General features: G+C 35.3%; 1 protein-coding gene across 1 annotated transcript; it reads right to left on the bottom strand.

Moving 5' to 3' along the window:
• Positions 1–1,079: 1,079 nt before the first annotated feature.
• Positions 1,080–16,084, bottom strand: Sec24AB (Protein transport protein Sec24AB). Its single transcript, XM_090106828.1, has 16 exons — positions 15,917–16,084; positions 14,431–15,748; positions 12,325–12,427; positions 11,319–11,445; positions 10,791–10,978; positions 9,634–9,787; positions 9,143–9,300; positions 8,673–8,746; positions 8,209–8,360; positions 7,683–7,836; positions 6,975–7,150; positions 6,399–6,509; positions 5,788–5,966; positions 4,825–5,024; positions 3,499–3,735; positions 1,080–2,894 (listed from the first exon to the last, which is right to left on the bottom strand). The coding sequence occupies exons 2-16, from the start codon at positions 15,735–15,737 to the stop codon at positions 2,783–2,785; spliced, it is 3,432 nt and encodes a 1,143-aa protein (XP_089962954.1). The 5' UTR covers positions 15,738–15,748; positions 15,917–16,084; the 3' UTR covers positions 1,080–2,782.
• Between the last annotated feature and the right edge of the window lie 2,793 nt (positions 16,085–18,877).

Below are 18,877 nucleotides of genomic sequence, written 5' to 3'. Positions count from 1 at the left end.
ATTAATATGATAGAAAATCAGTTTCAATGAAAAGAATTGCTATTCTTTTCTACAGCTGTTCCTTTCATCACGAGGTCATCGGAGTAAGAAGCAATTATAATTAAATTTAAAGTAAGGGCAGACAGCTAACAATAGGTACTTATTGTTTGAACCCATTATCTTGTAAACACGACAAACAATAGTACCTAAGTACTTGAAAATTGTCGGTCATTTGACACCATTTGATAATATATATATATACTACGACGTGCTCCGACTACTACGTACTAAGCCCGTCAGACATTTTTATCAAAGCCAGTAATTAAAAGATTATCAAGACACTTATGAGTAGGTACTAGGTACACAAGTCATTTTTTTGAGCAAATTATACTGAATGTTGAAATACAAGAAGATGCTTAGAGCTAGCGCGCAAGAGCAACTTTTGTCACCGCAACTATTTTGTCTCTCCCATCAATAAGGTGCGCGTACGTAGCGACGCAACTCCCCATAGAGTTGATGGGAGAGACAAAAAAAAGTTGCTCTTGCGCGCTAGCTCTTAGATTCCTGAAGCATTACTCTGTAGGTGATATACCCACAGGTAAAAGCTCCGTTTCCAAACATATTATCCAATTTTTATATGCAATGGCCAATGCTCAAAATGCTTTATGAGTCAGTGGTATGATAGAACAGGTACTATTATCAAATGATATTATGTTTTAACTGTTTCACTGATCGATCTTTCTATTAATTTTGATCTCTATACGTAGGTACCGGTAGATTCCAACATTAAGGTTTGGGACTCAGGCCTTAATCCTAAAATATTTGCAAATCAGGCATGACAAGCAGAAATTTTTGAAATATTTTATTTTTTGTTACTATTAGTCGGAATATAAACTTGTATAGTCATTTTATTTAATAACATTTTGATTGCAGTGAATCATTCTATAGAATTGTATCGAGAATTTTCCATGAAATATGTTGAAACACCTATAAGCAACCATCATGTTGGTTACAACTATTTCTATAGTTGCATAAAAAAATAATGATTTTATCCCAAAAAGGAATTATTCTAAAGGTAGGTATGAAATAAAACGTAAATGTATATAAATAGACCATTTATTAGGTACGGCATTAAATCTGTACAATATATTCCACCTCTAAGATAAAATATCCATACTCATAAGTATTATAATATACGAACAGTGCATTAGGGTGTCTGTCGACCAATACTGTACTTGACAATTCTAATACAGCCAATTTACATGATTACAATATACTTAAATATGAATTAACTACTACAGATTCAGGTTGATAGACCCCCTAATTAACAATTACCTAAACTGTAACATGATAATAAATTTACAAGGAATACTCCATTAAAATTACCATTTAAACAACTATATTGGAAAGAACTCATAGAATATCTGTGGTTTAAAAAAATCAATACATAGACAATCCTAGCAAATATTCATTCGATTTTTTATAGTACCAATTAAAAATAAATAAATAGTAACAAATCACCAAAAAACACATACATCACCTTGAAATTTACATGAGCTGCGACCAAATCATTAACTTTTGAATAGTTAAGCACATTTTTGTATTATAAACCAACCAAATACATACAAATATTTTACAATATAAGAGAATAGACCGAGTTGCTTACTCAAAGGTGAGTGATCACAATACAAGTATAAATAATTACATTACAAGGAGATAAAAATTGTGTATAATAAAAACAGAATTAATAAAATAATAATTTTCCCAAGCACATCTCAATGTGAAAAGCTAGCTACTAAACAATCATTTATATTTTATTTTTAGAGAATTTTATGTGTTTTATGTATTTCACTATTTAACAAAGACTGATACAAAACAGTAAGTAACTTTAAAACTAAAAAGTCCCGAATATAAAATTGAACTTGTATTTAATCTAAATAACATTTCTATTGCTAAATAAATATGTTAAAATTCGATAGGTACCTATCTAATACTCAGTCTATTCCCTTTTTCAATTAATGTATAAAGGGTAGTTTACAAACTAAGGAGTCTTTATGTTTATATCATATAGTTAACTCTGTCAACTCGAAATCAGTTAATCTTGGCTAGAACACATCAAGTTTTTATTATAAATAGAGATATCTTATAACAAACTTATACTTTATTTTTTGGAATTTTCTTTCTATAAAACTAGGTTTTAATTGAGTTTTTTTACTGTTTTCATAATAAATGTGTGTGATCCCAGGCTGAGAGGTTCAAAATTGTGTTAAATCCGATAAAGAGCAATAAAATGAATAACCAATATTTATGTAATTCAATGTAATGGTGAATATCATAATTATTGCTGGTAATTCTTTCCTTTCTCCCAAAAACAATTACATTTAGTACATTTACCGACAAAAAAGTAAATCTCACTTGAAAATTGATAAACTGAGGGTTCTAAATGTGAAAATAGATAAATAAATTTATGATGTGATAATAGATTCTAATCCATTACACATTCACAAATTAACAGCTGATCAAATATAGAAAATTTCCACACAATAGTTTATAAACGGAGGTCAAACAATAGTGTTAGAAATTTGTATGTATTTTATAACTAGAGCAGTAATAACTCAGGCCCCGGAATCACAGATACAATAGAAAATCTATTGTGTCGTGGACTGATCGGGCCGTTCGGGGCTCAATGGGTTAACTCTAATTTGTAGCGACAAAACTCACCATCTCTATATAATAAAATCTTGATGCCACCAAATCACAACACATTTCACTAAGTTCATACAATTGTTCACTGTACACTATATTATTTCACTTGCGTCTTGATGTGTTGTAAGAACTCATAGTAAGAGAACGCAGACTCGACTCTGTCCTCTACAAGACGTTCCGTGAATCGTGTTCTTGTTGGCGAGTTATCCCTGTGAATATAAATTGTACATTTACTTAGATATAATTTTCGACCAACTTAAAAAAAATTATCATTTTGAAATTTTCGGGCGTTGAGAATAAAATTTCAAGGTCGCGTAATGGCAAAACCATCACGTCATGGAATAAGGCGACGTTTTTGGTATCTTTGAATCTTGCCAAAGAAGCTTCACTTCTGACACGTGCTCGGCACACACTCGCTCGTTTTTTTTGAGTCTGACAGAATTTTCGACAGAGTGAACTGATTTTGATGACTTTATTAATTTCATAGATAATTGTTCCTTATGTTATATGAATAATAAGTTTTGAATGTAAAACTAAAAATATGTTTCAGCTGTGGTTTCAGCCCATACTATGTTATTGCAACTTAGTTAATGCTTTGCCTTGCAAAGCCACAAAGTAGTTTTTGTGGTAAACTCAATGATTGATGTTATTTTACTACAAAAACTGGTACATGCAAGATAAATAATTGTAAGCGGAAAACAGTTATCTTCTACTATCTCTTATTCTTTAAATGTTTCAAATGAATGTGAGCATTTTCATACTAATTTTAAATATAAATACTTATATCCAACTAAATCATACTACATTACATACCTGAGTATAACAATATTCGATGGGTACGGACGATCGTCGTTAAGCTTCTCTATAAACGCGTGTAATAACGCATTTCCCTCATTTTCTAACTTGGGTAAGCTTGTTGCTTCGTCGGGTAGTTGTGAAAATGCCGTCACACCAAACACCTCTGAGAGGAAAGCGGGACTAACCGCGTTGCAAATATATATTATCATTGTTTCTCCGTCGTCTAGGAGATAGGCGCCGTTTAGGTTGATCCTAGAACAAATTGTTTAAAGTTATTTTAAAGTACAATTTTTTTGGTATAATAAAAGATTCTCGAAGTGGAAAAAATTAAGTGGGTTTTTATAAAAATCTATGTTGTCAGTATGATTTGCAATTTTTGAAAATTTAACTGCATGTTGAGTTCAGAGTACAAAGTCCGCATGATGTAATTAAAGTTATTGCGTCAAGGTCTTCCACGAGTATGATGAGTCAAGGTTCAAAGTACATCACTGTTTTTGTAGTTTACATAAAATTAATTTAATAGAATGACTTGTTAAGGTTAAAGTATACATTCTACTCATACTGTAATTGTATATAGAAAAACCTGTATATATAATAGTATAGTGAACATGTTACGTAAGATTATATCGCAAATGGAATGAAATACATTGCTGTTCCCAACGCAACAGTGTTTGAAATAAGATAGATACACTATAACAACTAATGGCAGACATATTAGTTACAAACAACAATAGACCCGGCGCTAGAGACATGACGTGTAAACTGTCCTTTATGGTAGAGTAGGCAGTAACGAAGCGACTGTTTGTAGAGGTAGAGGCCGCAGTAAAGAGGTGACTATTTGCGGATGTAGAGCCGGCAGTAATAAGTCGACAGTAGGCAGAGGTGGAGTCGGCATTAAGGAGAAGACTGTTTGCATAGATAGTGTCGGCAGCAAGGAGGCGACTGTTCGCGGATGTAGAGCCGGCAGCAATGAGGCGACTGTTGGCGGAGGTAGAGCCGGCGGTAGAGACATGTGAACAAGAGCTTATAATATAGAGTAGAGCTGTGTTGCCGGAGATAGAGCGGCGATAGAGATGCGCGTACACAGCAAGGAGGCCTACTGTTCGCGGATGTAGAGGCGGCAGCAAGGAGACGACTGTTGGCGGAGGTAGAGCCGGTGGTAGATACTTGTGTTAAAGAGCGTGTATAGAGCCGGTAGTAGAGACTTATGTTAAAGAGCGTGTGTGTAGAGCTAAAGAGCGTGTGTGTAGAGCCGGTGGTAGAGACTTATGTTAAAGAGCGTGTGTGTAGAGCCGGTGGTAGAGACTTATGTTAAAGAGCGTGTGTGTAGAGCAGAGCTACCTCTCGGACGTGAGCTGCAAGCGCGGCGGGTCGGGCGTTGGCTCGGGCTCGTCGCGCGGCACGTGGTGCGCGAGCGCATGCACGGGGTACAGCTCGGGGTACACGAGCCGCAGCAGCTGGGCCAGCGGCAGGCACTTGAGCTCGCACATGGCCGCCACGCGCTCGTCGAGCCGGGTCGACGTGCCGGTGCGGAGCGCTTTCTGCAATATATCATTTAAAATTAAATAAAAAATTACTAGATTTTTATAAGTAGAGTGTCCTCATCAAGCTTACCATTGATTAAACATCAAATGCATTCTACTTATCATTCCAGATTTAGAGCACACGTACCTTTTTGAGCAGTTAATTTGGAGAAGACACATTCTATCTTCTTATCTTCTTATATGTATATAAAAATGAATCGCAAAATGTGTTGGTAAGCGCATAACTCGAGAACGGCTGAACCGATTTCGATAATTCTTTTTTTATTATATTCCTTGAAGTACGAGGATGGTTCTTATGTAGAGAAAACGTAAACATGTACCACGAGCCGGGGCGGACCGCTAGTTATAAATAAAATTATCAATGGCAGGTACACCGACTCTACATTATTTATGTAGGTGATATTAAAGTCGTAGAACAAACGTACAATTTCAAGAAGAGCGACTCTACATTTAACGTCTATAGCACACGTACCGTCTTGAACAGTGCGAGCAGGTAGAGCGACTCTACCTCTCCCGTATAGAGCGCTGAGCACACTCACTCTTTTGAGCAGCGCGAGTAGGTAGAGCGACTCTACATTCAACTTGTGCTAAAGAGGTCGAGCAGCGCTAGCACGTAGAGCGACTCTATCTCTCTCGTATAGAGCCCTGAACACACGTACCGTCTTAAGCAGCGCGAGCAGGTAGTGCGTCCCTACGCGCACAGCTTATCATTAATGATAGAGCGACTCTACATACAACATGTAGAGTACAACACACTCACAGTTTTAAGCAGCGCGAGCAGGTAGAGCGGCAGCAGGCGCAGCGCGTGCGGCGCGTGCAGCGCGGGGGCCGCGCCGGGCAGCGAGTGCGCCAGCCGCGCCGCGCCCAGCACGTCCACCGCCACCGTCATCAGCGCCTCGCGCGCTTCCGACATAGATGCGGATACGCAACGGTCCACCGCTGGAAGGTACAATATAATATGTTAAAGTAAATTTATTTATTATCTGTGTTATTCTAAATTGCGTGCCTTCCGCGGTGTATAATCTATGGTCTCTCTCTGCTCCGTGACATTATAGCGACTGTATGTGTTCCCGGTATTTTTACTTAGAAATAAAGTTAATTTGGAAGTAATCAGTGTTTGTGACTCATTACCCCCATCATAATAGATTAATGTATGAACAATTTGTAAACCATTTATAAATAAAATAAATAACAAACACTTTCTCTAAAGGTTGTAGAGTCACGTTGATTGCACGCGGACCGTCGCGGGTGGTGCGCTAATTTGTAAGCGGCCGAGCACGCTAAACCGCTTCATAGATTTCATACGTTTCGACAGTCAAAACCGACGCGACCGCACCGTATTATTTTAAAGATAAATCCCTTATTCCTCACCCATTTTGCTAAGCAGGCCGACGATAGCCTGCTGGTCGGCGGCGTGCAGCACGTCGGGCAGCGTGCTCGCTATCGGGATCGCCATCGTGTGCACGCGTATCCGCCGCTCGCCTGCACAATAAACATTAATTAGTCAACTTGAGAAATTCTTATGAAATAGAATAAATTCAATGATAAGCTGCCGGCTACGCCTGACCTCTCGGGCACCGATTTTTTCTAATCTATAATTTTTTGACGTGACAACGTCTTATAATTCGATAGAGCCGGCTGCACGCACGAAAAAACATGACTCACGCGGCGTTACCTCGCTCAAAGGCGTTCCGAGGCTTGAAGTGCAAGCGAGAGCGCGGAACGAGCGACAAAGAAGCACAATCAACTATCGTCAGTACACCGACTTTACAGACAACCAATTTTTTTAATATTTAAAAGCATTGTAATGCTATAAAAGAAATATTTTTAGATAAAATTATTCACACAATACACTATTCTATTCTATTCTTGCTTTTCATATAATCTGTACTTATACGTGACTTATTACATGAAAATACGAATAATTCCAAAGGCAGGCCTACTCACCCTTACTACTAGTATACAGCAGAGCCGCCTGGAAGCACGCGTGTTGCAAATCACCAAGCGATTCGTCGATCGCCAGCTGCATACCGAAACCTGCGTCTGGCGATACATTCGGTAGAGATAGCAGGTCGGTGGAACGCACGAAGAAGTTGCCGTGGAACGTGTGGATCGATATGCCTCTGTAATTAAAGATAATATGTATTTTATAAAAGACTAACTTCTTAATATTTGAAAAGCTAGTAGAAAAAATTGGTTGCCTGTAAAGTCGGTATACGGGCGAAAGTTTTACGTGACAACGACTTTTTATGTCTGTCTCTCTCGCTCTTAGGCGGGCTAACCATGCCCGCGTGCCTCTCACTCGCTCTCATTGTGAGCGCATAACGTGAGCGGAGCGTAACGCAGTTTCTTGAAGTGTCACCCGGCAAACCAATTTATAAGACGTTGTCACGTCAAAAATAGAAGGTATCAATAGTGGAATAGTGTAACAATTGGACAGAAATAGTCAACAGTCCTCAACACTCTATCTCACCCAATAGTGGCAATACCAGTTACATTACTTCAAAAATTAAGTGGTGTATTTTGCAAAACTACCCATTTAGCATTACTCAAAATTATACAATCATCAGTATATAAACCCAAATCGCCTTTGAAACCGGCCCTCTATGTTTTTTAATGTCTTTTTTTATCCTTAAATCTTCAAATTAACCATACCTAGTGCAGCGCACACGCATGACCGCTTCAAAGCCGATCTTCCTTGTTAGATATCTTGTGAACATGTTGGTAAGTTTAGCCGCTTGCCAAGCTCGAGCACCCAGGAATACAGGCATGTGGTATACTGTGCCCGCGCTGAACTTGCTCATGCCGCCTGCGAGGTAAAAGCAATGTGATTTCATTGAACTATTATATATTTTTTTCGTTATATAGGACTTATCTTTAAGATATAAATAAGATGGGATAAATTAAACTGACTGAAATAACTCAAAAAATCTGAAATTCAAGTTAACTGAAATCATTTGAAATAAAACATATGAAACTGTGTTCAATTGAGCAAAAAAACTCAATTATGTTTTCTATGGAATTTATCATGTGGACTATACGCTTATTGCGTATGCGTATAACATCAAATAACATATTGAATTTGTTCCATTCCACACCAAAAACTTTTCTTTACATTTTTACATAAAAACGTATCCAATGATAATCATTAAATCGACCCCATACTTCAAATGTTACTTACTCAAGGTAGCCAGATCGCAGTATTGGGAACTAAGCAGGAACAAATCGACGGCCACTTGTGCGCCGCTACAGTCAAGAGCAAGCCGCTTGTAGAAATCCGTCGCTGGGCTTAAGTGCTGAACGTCTTTAGACGAACGCGCGTTCGGGTCCTCTCTGTTGGTAAAACGATACAATAAATAAATAAATATTATAGGACATTATTACAAAAATCCACCTAGTCCCACAGTAAGCTCAATTAAGGCTTGTGTTGTGGGTACTAGGCGACGATAAATATAATATTTAATAAATACATATATAGATAATAACACCCAGACCCAAGAACAAATAATTGAGTTCATCACACAAATATTTGCCTTGACCGGGGATCGAACCCGGGACCGTCGGCTCAGTAGGCAGTATCGTATATATTGCTAAACATAGCTTGAATATGAAGATGACATAATTTTATATAATGATAATAATTACCTAGATTGGAGAGCTCCTGGTCCAATATTTGGTAGACATGTCTGGAATACTGTTATTCTGCCACCCGTAGGAGCCTAAAAATGTAAATATGTAATAAATTTAATTTGTGAAAGATTAATAATTGCACATTGGCTATTAGCGGATGTTTCAATAGGTAAAAAATGGGCTTTAGATCCCAATAATAATCGGAATGTCCACAGGAATAAGGTTCAAAACGGCTTACACTCACTGTGACAGATTTTGTTTTATCGCAGTAAAACAACGAGACAAAGTGTTATAACGTCTGATCTATTACAATATTGACTTATATAGGATGTACGGTCGACGGTAACTATGAACACTATTTTCTTAGACATAAGGCACAAAATGCCTTACCATGAGCTCGTAAGCCGCTTAGCCATAAGGCTGGGAACCGGTCAGTATTAACTATGAACTCTATATCTATAGACAGAAGGCACAAATCGGCTTACCATGAGCTTATAAGCTGCCTGTAGCGCGGCTCCGAGCGCAGAAGCCGGGGCTCCGGGGGCAGAGAACCGGTCGGGCAGTATTGAGAGCAGCTCGCGCACCATCTCGCGGTGCTCGCCCAGGTTCACCAGCAGCGCCTCGGGGGACGGGAGGAACACCTCTGTGACATATATGTGGTTAATATTGACGTACAATATTAATATTGACTTACAATAAATCTCACAAAAATTGTATGGGCAAAACTCTGCCTCCGCATATATTAGGCAGAGTTTTCTAATGAGCGTAAAATGAGTCAAGAAAAATGTTCTTAATCAAAAATTAGCACATTTGAATGGCAGTAGCTTAATTATAAATATATTTTTTTCGCGGACTCAAAAAGTAAGCACGAATAATAATAGTAATATTTAAAACAGAAAAAAATATATATCAAAAAAAATGTTTCTACAAATTTTCCCTTCCTTATTATTCCAGTCTAAAAATCTGAAGCCCATACCGTCAATGTCCAACACCGTCATTTCTTTAGGCTTAGTGAGACCGTCGCTCATCAGATAGTAGTGTATGTGCGCATCGTAGCAAATGAAACCGATCTGCGTGCGCGCATCGCCGGGCAATTGGTCCAGGTTCGATTTTAGTACGTCGCACACGATCTGGAAAGAAAACAAATAGATTAAATTTTGTACACAATTTTTACTTACTCAAAAACTATGTTAATAGGCATGACGACAGTATCCATAAATGATCGTATTAGTGTTTTTAAGGGAAAATGTACAATAAATAAATTCAATATAGTGACTTAGAAATCTTAAAACCATTAAGATTAATGAGATTATCAATAAAATAAAACATTGAAATTCTGCAGTTAGCCATTTTGACTAAAACACGCGTGACGTCACGCATAAGTAAACAACTCGCGTCATATGTGTTTTGATGTTATGAATATGTTGAGAATACGCATTTTTATTTATTTTCTATTGTTTCACGTATGCTTTATCGACTCAGAACATAAATACAATTGGGAATTCACGAATACGTGGTTCGGGGTTCTCCGCACCAACTTTATACAATCATTTCTTATTATTTCTCGCTTGAAATAATTACTAACACATTTTTGAGCATTATTTTTATGTGGATTCATACTGCAATGCTGCACACCACTCATAAACTTTGAATTTCGTTTATATAACACATATTAAATAAAGACTTTTTTAATTTTCTTCACAATGCGTACAAATAATTACGTATTTACCAAAGTTTGACGTCACGCCTACGCCATGACACCTGCGAGCTGTTTTGGCACAGATATTAAATATTTTTTGAAAAATGGCTTTAATCTTCGTTAAATTTAAGTATATTACCGAAATATAGGGTTTTTCTTGTATAGTAAACGTATACACACATTATGGAAGAGGATTTCAAAATCTTTCGTCATGCCTATTGCGACTACATTTAGCAGTTTATCTGTGGCTGTAATAATACACTGATAAAAAATCTGTAACGGGTAATAAATTCAATCGTTAAAGTAAAGTGTAATCATAAATTTAATAAGAGTTATGAAACAGTCTTTGTTCACAAAGACAAAGTCATTATTTTGACACATTTGACTTAATGTGACATCTAAAGTGTAGTGTTACACTTACACAAGACACTTACACGTAAGTACCCCGACTCCCTCGCGATCTGCGACACGTCGAACAGGAACAGATACACGGCCGGTTGCGGCGGCCGCAGCATGTACTCGCTGGGCGCTATGAACTCGATGGTCGCGGATTTGATTTCCGGCCGGCGGGTCGGGTCGCCGTATGACTTGCTCACCGGGTCGTATTGGAACTCTTCGGGCACTGGAATAGTGGCAAATTTGGTTGTTTATTGTGGAAAAATAAGACCGAAGGAACGAACGAATGTGGTGAAATTAGGAATGAAAATTGGCAGGCCGATTGACTGGGAAGTGACTCACATCTTTATTCATTTTAAAAATAATATTATTAAAATAATCAGCAATAATCAGCACATATTACTAAAGGATTGAACTTGAGACTAAAGGATTAAACTAGAACGACTGATACACAATTTAATTTGATGAACAGCGACACACACTAATTATAACATCATTGAAAAACACCCTTACATTCTAAGCAACAACAACAAAAATTAATTAATTACTATACATCGTGTACTCACAATCATTAACCCTATAGCACAGGTTACATTTCCACCGCTTCGCGTCGACAAAGTACACGAACGGGTTAATGTACGTACGGCATGCACGGCACCGCACTATCGTCGTACATTGGATCACGGGCAGGTGCTAAAATAATAATTGCGTTATTTATTATGAAAAAGAACCAAAATGTGGTTGAAAAATAGATTAGAAAGTCTATCGATAAATTTAAGCAAACTTTGAAAGATTGATAAAAAAGGCAGTGACAAGTATTTTACATATTTACCATATTTATTTAAAAAATATAATGCTCTGATAAATATTACTAATAAAACATTAGTTATCTCCGTTTATATAATTTATTTAATTAAATAATCATATAACTGCTAATGCAATGCATAAATAAATGCTATAATCTCCTTTCAAATTTATACAACTACCTAGTTATGTTACATCAGAAAAAAGTAATTTTTTTCACAAACATACACATAATAAACACTAAGAATGTTTATAACATCAAAAATATTGAAGATTGCGTAGAAGCATAAAATAATAAAAAAATAATGACGAATAATTTTCCATATTCTAATGCACTCGACATCAAACATTCATCATCAAATGAGCTCAAAATTACATAAGTACATAGTCTTTTGTTAAAAAATTTCAAACATTATGCTTTGTAATTGCTATATACATGCCATTAGAAGCATTCTACTGTCCAGTTTCACATCATTTAAATTGTTTATTGACAAAAACATACATACTTAAAACAGTTGTAAATTATTATTTAAGTTTTTAACAAAGGAAATTGAAAGAGCTGTTTGAATACGTATATACTTTTTTGCACTGTTTTGTATTGAGCTCTATATTCTCTCTCAATTATAAATAAGTATTTTTAGAGAAGAAATTCCATTCTACATCAATTATTATTTGAATCCTATATAAATTTTATTCAAGCCAACATTTGCCAACAATGCTTATATTCAAACATAATAAGATCTAGAATAGATTTCTAAATATACTCACATTCAAATCCTTGAAAGGATGTATTAAAATTCCTAAAGGTAATCTCGATTTCTGTAGCAGTGAATTGTTCTCTGGTATCCGATTTATGGTACACCGGAATATTCTGTAAAATAAAGAGACATGTAAATATTACATATACATAATATAATATTATTTTCTAAATATCTTGTTCTAATTAAACACATTTGACAGTGTGAAAGTGATAAGATCGCAATTTGTACATATTTGATATATATGATTGTCTTTTAATGTTAATTTGTGTGCAAAAATTGGTATAATTTTATACTTGAACTATAGTAATATAGTATGAAAATATAGTCAGTAAAACTGAAATAATTAAATATAAACGCAATTACACACTTCAGTTAAAACGTAATGAACCAATATTATCTTTCTTTTCAACATTAAAATTTAAAATTATATATCTATATCCAATAGCTACCTTGGTAACCATGGACACTAGTTGAATTTAAGGACAAATAATACGGGAAATACATGAACGGAAGGTAACGCGAGACAATGTATCTAGAAGGTTATTAATACCTTAACAAAGGTATACTACGAAATTAAAACAGAATAAATTTGATGCATGAACTATAATTATCGGGATTTTAGTCGTTATTTGCTAGTCAAATTTTGATATTTACGTCAATTTTTTTTTCTTAAATATTACTTTTGTTGTTCTATCATATTAAAAAAATATTCCTACTGATTTAGATAAAGTAAAGTATGACTACTGTTTACTTTAATAATTCTAAGCTTAGTTTTATTACATAAAAGACAGTTTATTATTGTATTCAACAAATAAATAAATGAATAATATATCTAGTTTTTAAATGCCATCAAGATCTGATCAATGTTGATCTGATACATTATCTAAATTTATTATTTATCCAATTTCATAGAACATAACTTATATGTTATCAACAAAAATTACACATTGATTTCAGTTTTTTTTTTATTATTTACTAGCTTTCTGCCTAAAATCTAAAACCTAATAAATTATATTCTAAAACCTTCCTCTTGAATCACTTTATCTATTATAAAAAATCGCATCAAAATCCATTCCGTAGTTTTAAAGATTTAAGCATACATAGGGACAGAAAAAGCGACTTTGTTTTATACTATGTAGTGATTGAAAAGAACACACAAAAACATGCTATAATTCAATTTCACATTATTACCATAATTTTGTTAATCGAAAATCACTTCATGGTCAGATAAACAAACTTGTATCAAAGCGACAGATTTTTATCATCCAGTTAAAAGATAAAATATACTTATGTATTGTGTAATGGTAATGGCAAAGCACCTGTTTCAATAACTTTTCCATCTGCTTCATGAAAAATAGTGTAATTTAAGTAAAGAATTATTGCAGTCATTGATTCAATATAATTTGCTTTGTAAAAAAAAACATATTCTTACTAAATCATGGCGAAAGTGTCACAAAAACTCATTTGGAATATAATAATAACAGCAATTTGCGTAGATAATTAGACCAAGAATGTACCTGTATTATAATATTTAAGAAATGTGAAAAGAAAAACGAATCCAATGAATTAAAAAAACCTACAATTAACTTATTCTGTAGCATGGTGCATGGATACCAGTTAATGTAATTCTTTTATGTTACTTTTTGTAACCTTTAAATTACTCCTTTTTTTAAATTTAATATTTTTATTTATAATAATAAATCAATATAATGAACAGCATCCATAATGAGATAACATACAAGTTTCAGTATAAAATACAATATGAAGTTGTAAATAAGCAATACAATTTGAATCAACAGTCACTAAAAATAAATTATGACAACTCATTGGACTGAGATATGAGAACAGCAAATTAAAAGCAAAATAATAAAGATATACATTAACCTTTATTTACAGTATTTAGTTTAATTGCTTGTTAAATATTCATTTCATCTAGGTTGATAATATACGGTTAAGTAGGTACCTAAATTAATTATATAGACTAAAGAGATTTATTATTTTTCAAAAATTATTAGAAGAATTTCCTGTATTGACTATTACTAGCAATAAACATTTATTTATTACATTCCTTACCTATTCTATAATATGATTTATAATAATATTTGGTACTCACTCATGACTACAATTCGGAGCATCCGCAAACTGAGGTCCCAATCTAATTTCTGGTGGGTCCTCGGGGTATTCAGACAAAATATGTTTACATTGCATCAGATCAACCATTTGATGACCCCACATCTGATCGAAACCTTGCTGAGTCACACTCAACTGACCCATTTGTTGTGTCAACCCAGGCATTCTGTTCTGTGCTTGCATCTGAGGACCTTGAGGTGGCATTCCCTGAGGTGGCATTCCTGGTTGTGGCATTCCTTGTGCCATGCTTTGCTGCTGGAAATTACTAGGTGGCATTTGTGGATATCTGTTTTGCATATTACTCCTCGCACCTGGCGGGCCAGGCATTGTCTGTGCCATTGGAGGCAAAGGACCAGGTGGTAAACTCTGTGGCCCGCTCATATTATTGACTGGTGGTGGTGCTGCTGTATATCCCACAGCAGGTGGTGGTGGCATAGGCTGGCTCACAGGTGGCCGTATTTGTTGCACCATAGGCGGCAATGAAGATGGCCCACTCATTTGATTTTTTGGTTGCTCTTGACCAGGCATTGCAGTTGCAGGCGGACCAGGCATAGGTGGTCCATTAACTGCATTGCTCCTAGGTGGCCCTAAAGGCGGGCCAACTATATTCGGTCCAGTCATGGAAGCATTCAAGGGAGGTATTAACGGACTGTTTCTAGGAGGCCCCGCTGCAGAGCTACTGAATGGAACATTAGCTTGACTTGTTAAAGGTGCAGGTGACATAGAAGTCAATGGAAAAGGTGGTCTTTGGTTGTTTGGGTTTACTGGTGGTAGCATATTCTGAGGTGGAGGTCCAAATGCACTGGATGGTGGATATTGATTAATTGGCGGCCTAGAGGTTGGAGGTGGGCCATTCATAACAGGTTGATATTGACTAGATGCTATGAGAGGTGGAGCATTGTCATTTATTTGACGTGGTGGCTGGTTAGGAGGATACGGTGAAGTGGTATACATTGGGTAGGTGGAGCTTGATGGGATATTCTGCATATTTTGAATTGGATTTTGGTTACTTATTGCTTTCATAGGAGGTCTTATAGGCGAAGATTGCAAGCTAGGCTGGGGTGGAGGCATCATCATCGAATTATTGAAGGCTGGCGAGCTATTTGCACTCTGATTGTAATGATTAGGTTGATTGTTGAACCCAGGTTGGGGCACTGGATTATTTGAGTTAGCATCCTGCTTCAATGATCCAGGCAATTGACCAGGAGGTATTTGATTGAATTGATAGGGTCCTAAATTTGTATTTTGTGGTCCCGAATTACTATTGTAAGACGTCGGTATGTTAGACATGGTTTGTTGATCTGAAAAGTAACCAAAAATCAGTGATGAACCTCGCAAAACGACAGTACGCGCTATTTATGACGATGAATTTATTTGTATTTAGATAATGAATCCGATATCGACAAGGATGTTTAATTAACGCTAATTCACTAAGGATGACAGAAGTGTATGTAATCTGACCAACTTACCACTGACGGGATGAGGTGAAAAAACACAAAAACTTGTTACACTTTTTCTGCTGCTATACCATTCTCACATATTACCACAGCACGTAAAAATAAAGCGATAAATCTGTAATACGAAGGAAATTCGACCCTGACTTACGTGGCCGAGCGAATGAAAACGCCCTCTACCGGAGGTCGAGATTGATTTTACGAGGATTTTACTTTTTAGGTTGTCATGTCAATTGCGTTTCGTTTCACAAATGTGTTGCCTGGCGCAACAACAACCCGACATATAATATTATAGTAAAGTATTTTAATATTATTAAATTTTTTTGAGTTTTATGTCTTATTTAGTAATTCGTAATCGTATGCTTAATAATATTTATCGTAACTCTTCCATATTTTACCATTAATTCTTATATCTTTCGTGAGATCATGATGACTTCTTTATTTTGATTTAACCAGTATAATATTATATCCAGTCTTCCAAGTTGAACTCTATACTTAGTTAATGATCTAATGACTCTATATTAACAAGACATTAACTATTCTGTGTCTATAGCTTTAGCGTTTAGCATGGAAATATATATATTATTATTATATACCAAATATATATTTTATACTTCGTGGCGTTTAGCTACTATTATGTATTCTGTGTCTATTGTAAAAATGGGCTCTTTATAACGAACGATTGCACTAAAATGCTTAAATAAATGTGTGTAAAACTAGTAGATTCTATACTACTAATTCACACTTCACACACCAACACCGCCATAGATAATACTGTATATACAAGAAACCACCACTATTAACTAAACTATGGAAACTGATAAACCTTCTAATATAATACATAATAGAGTAAATTTATAATCTTAATATTTTCTACTCTTGAGTAAAATATAAAAATTCTATAAATAATAAATAAAAATTCTATAAATAAATTCTATAACCCTTTTCTCGAATATTCTCCCCTCGTGCTCCCCTCAGAATGAGGGTATTTGAATAAAATAAAAAAATACAAACATAATACTGGCAATATATTTTAGACGCCAACTTGTATACTTTTTTCGTGGCACGTACTGCGTAATTACTAATTACTATAAGTTTGTTTATCTTTCGACTTTCGTAACACAGAATTAATACATGCTAATGCCGCGGGTTCGTCCGTGGGTGAAACCCACACAACAGCTAGTAATCCATACCTAATTATTGTTGCTTGCTTATTATTTCTTAAAAATTAGCTGTAATCAATTACAATCAAGTGCCCAAAAAACCTTTTTTTAATATACTGCTTTAAAATGGTAGCAAAAGGAAAACCAAGAGACAATCCATACTAATATTATAAAAGCGAAAGTAACTCTGTCTGTCTGTCTGTTACTCAATCACGCCTTAACTACTGAACCAATTAGCATGAAATTTGGTATAGAGATATTTTGATACCCGAGAAAGGACATAGGCTACTTTTTACCCCGGGAAATAGGATAGGTTTTATCCCGGAAATCCCACGGAAACGGGAACTATGCTGGTTTTTCTTTGACTGCGCGGGCGAAGCTGCGGGTGGAAAGCTAGTAACTAATAAGTAAATAATAAGATAGAACAAGTTTTACCTTCTGCCTTCTCATTAGTAGGTGGTTAACTATTATGGATTAATTATTTTTATATACCTATTATTTTATGATAATTAGATGGTTGATTTGGTTTATTGCTTAATTTTGAAATTTTTATCATCAGGGATCATGGGTGGCAGAGCTAAGTCAGGCGTCGCCACGGAGCGGCCATCTATCTATTGTGGTCAGAGTATATAATATATGTTCTGTGATTGTGGTACGGCGAAGTACCTACCTACGTAGATTCGAACGCAGATTCATTATTGTTTTTCTTCTATTCATTAATTTTATTCCAAGAAATATTTATAATCATTTCGTTTTTTTTTATGCTAATAAATTAAAAATTAAAATTCATCAAAGTGACCTGAAAAGTAACCAAATAAAAAACACTCAACATGCAGCTACCATAGCTAGTATGATCAATTAATTACGACACACCCTGTATACAAGTACCACGCACTACCGCGTTGTATGTAACTTATTATCGAAATGTATATCATGCGAGAAAAATGGTATGATAAACTTCTACCTACTTATGATAGGAATAATACAGTTAAAATAAAAAACAGGATGAAATTCAAACATTTTGTATTTCAATGACAGTTTTAAATCAAAATTTTAGTTGTAAACAAAAAATTTAACAAGTTCTGCGTAAATAATTAGATTTGATTGGATAAAGCCACCGGGTTGGGTAAATAAATTTTACTTGAGAAAAATAATGACAATAATTTTATATAAAACAATATCAACAATATATCGCTACGTGTTACTTTTTCCAATCAGTGTACGCAGGATTACAATCTAGCATGTCTATCTTAACATTAGCTTAACATTTCATTCTTTCAGCAATATAAAAGTATTCAAACTGATCACAATATTATGGCAGTCCCATGGAACCCCATGCAACACTTAACCAACACAGTATAAGTCAATAACATATGACATCTCTACAGCCCTTCAGTGCCCAAAGTAAACGAAACACGTCACAAGATCTTTGCACAATTACACTCTGAATTTCCGTAAACTCCGCCAAATATACAACCACTATTTGATCGTCGTACATTCCTTTACATATTCGAGTGTTAGTACGCCCGGGGACTAATATTCTAATGTATAAAGCAATGCAGTATTGCACCAAAACACGACATACAATATTTGACGAAGGCATCAATGTCACTTATTGTCCTTATAACTCTCATATAAAAAACTTAGATTGATTGAATCTTACTTAATGAGATGTGGTTTTTCCATCGTTGGTAAAAATGCAAAAACAATCACATATACAGACTAGTATCCGAAAACGCTATCGTAGTAAACAAAAATTTAATTTTATTGCTGGATAGGCCACGAACAAAAGGCAATCACACAAGCTCAATTT

Source organism: Colias eurytheme, chromosome 11 (genome assembly GCF_061535395.1).
Source record: "Colias eurytheme isolate Ceu_HAF_F1 chromosome 11, ilColEury1 Martin Lab GWU primary, whole genome shotgun sequence".
In the NCBI taxonomy this organism is placed as follows: domain Eukaryota; kingdom Metazoa; phylum Arthropoda; class Insecta; order Lepidoptera; family Pieridae; genus Colias; species Colias eurytheme.
Note: the sequence above shows the minus strand (reverse complement) of the source record. Positions and strands in the feature narration are given on the sequence as shown.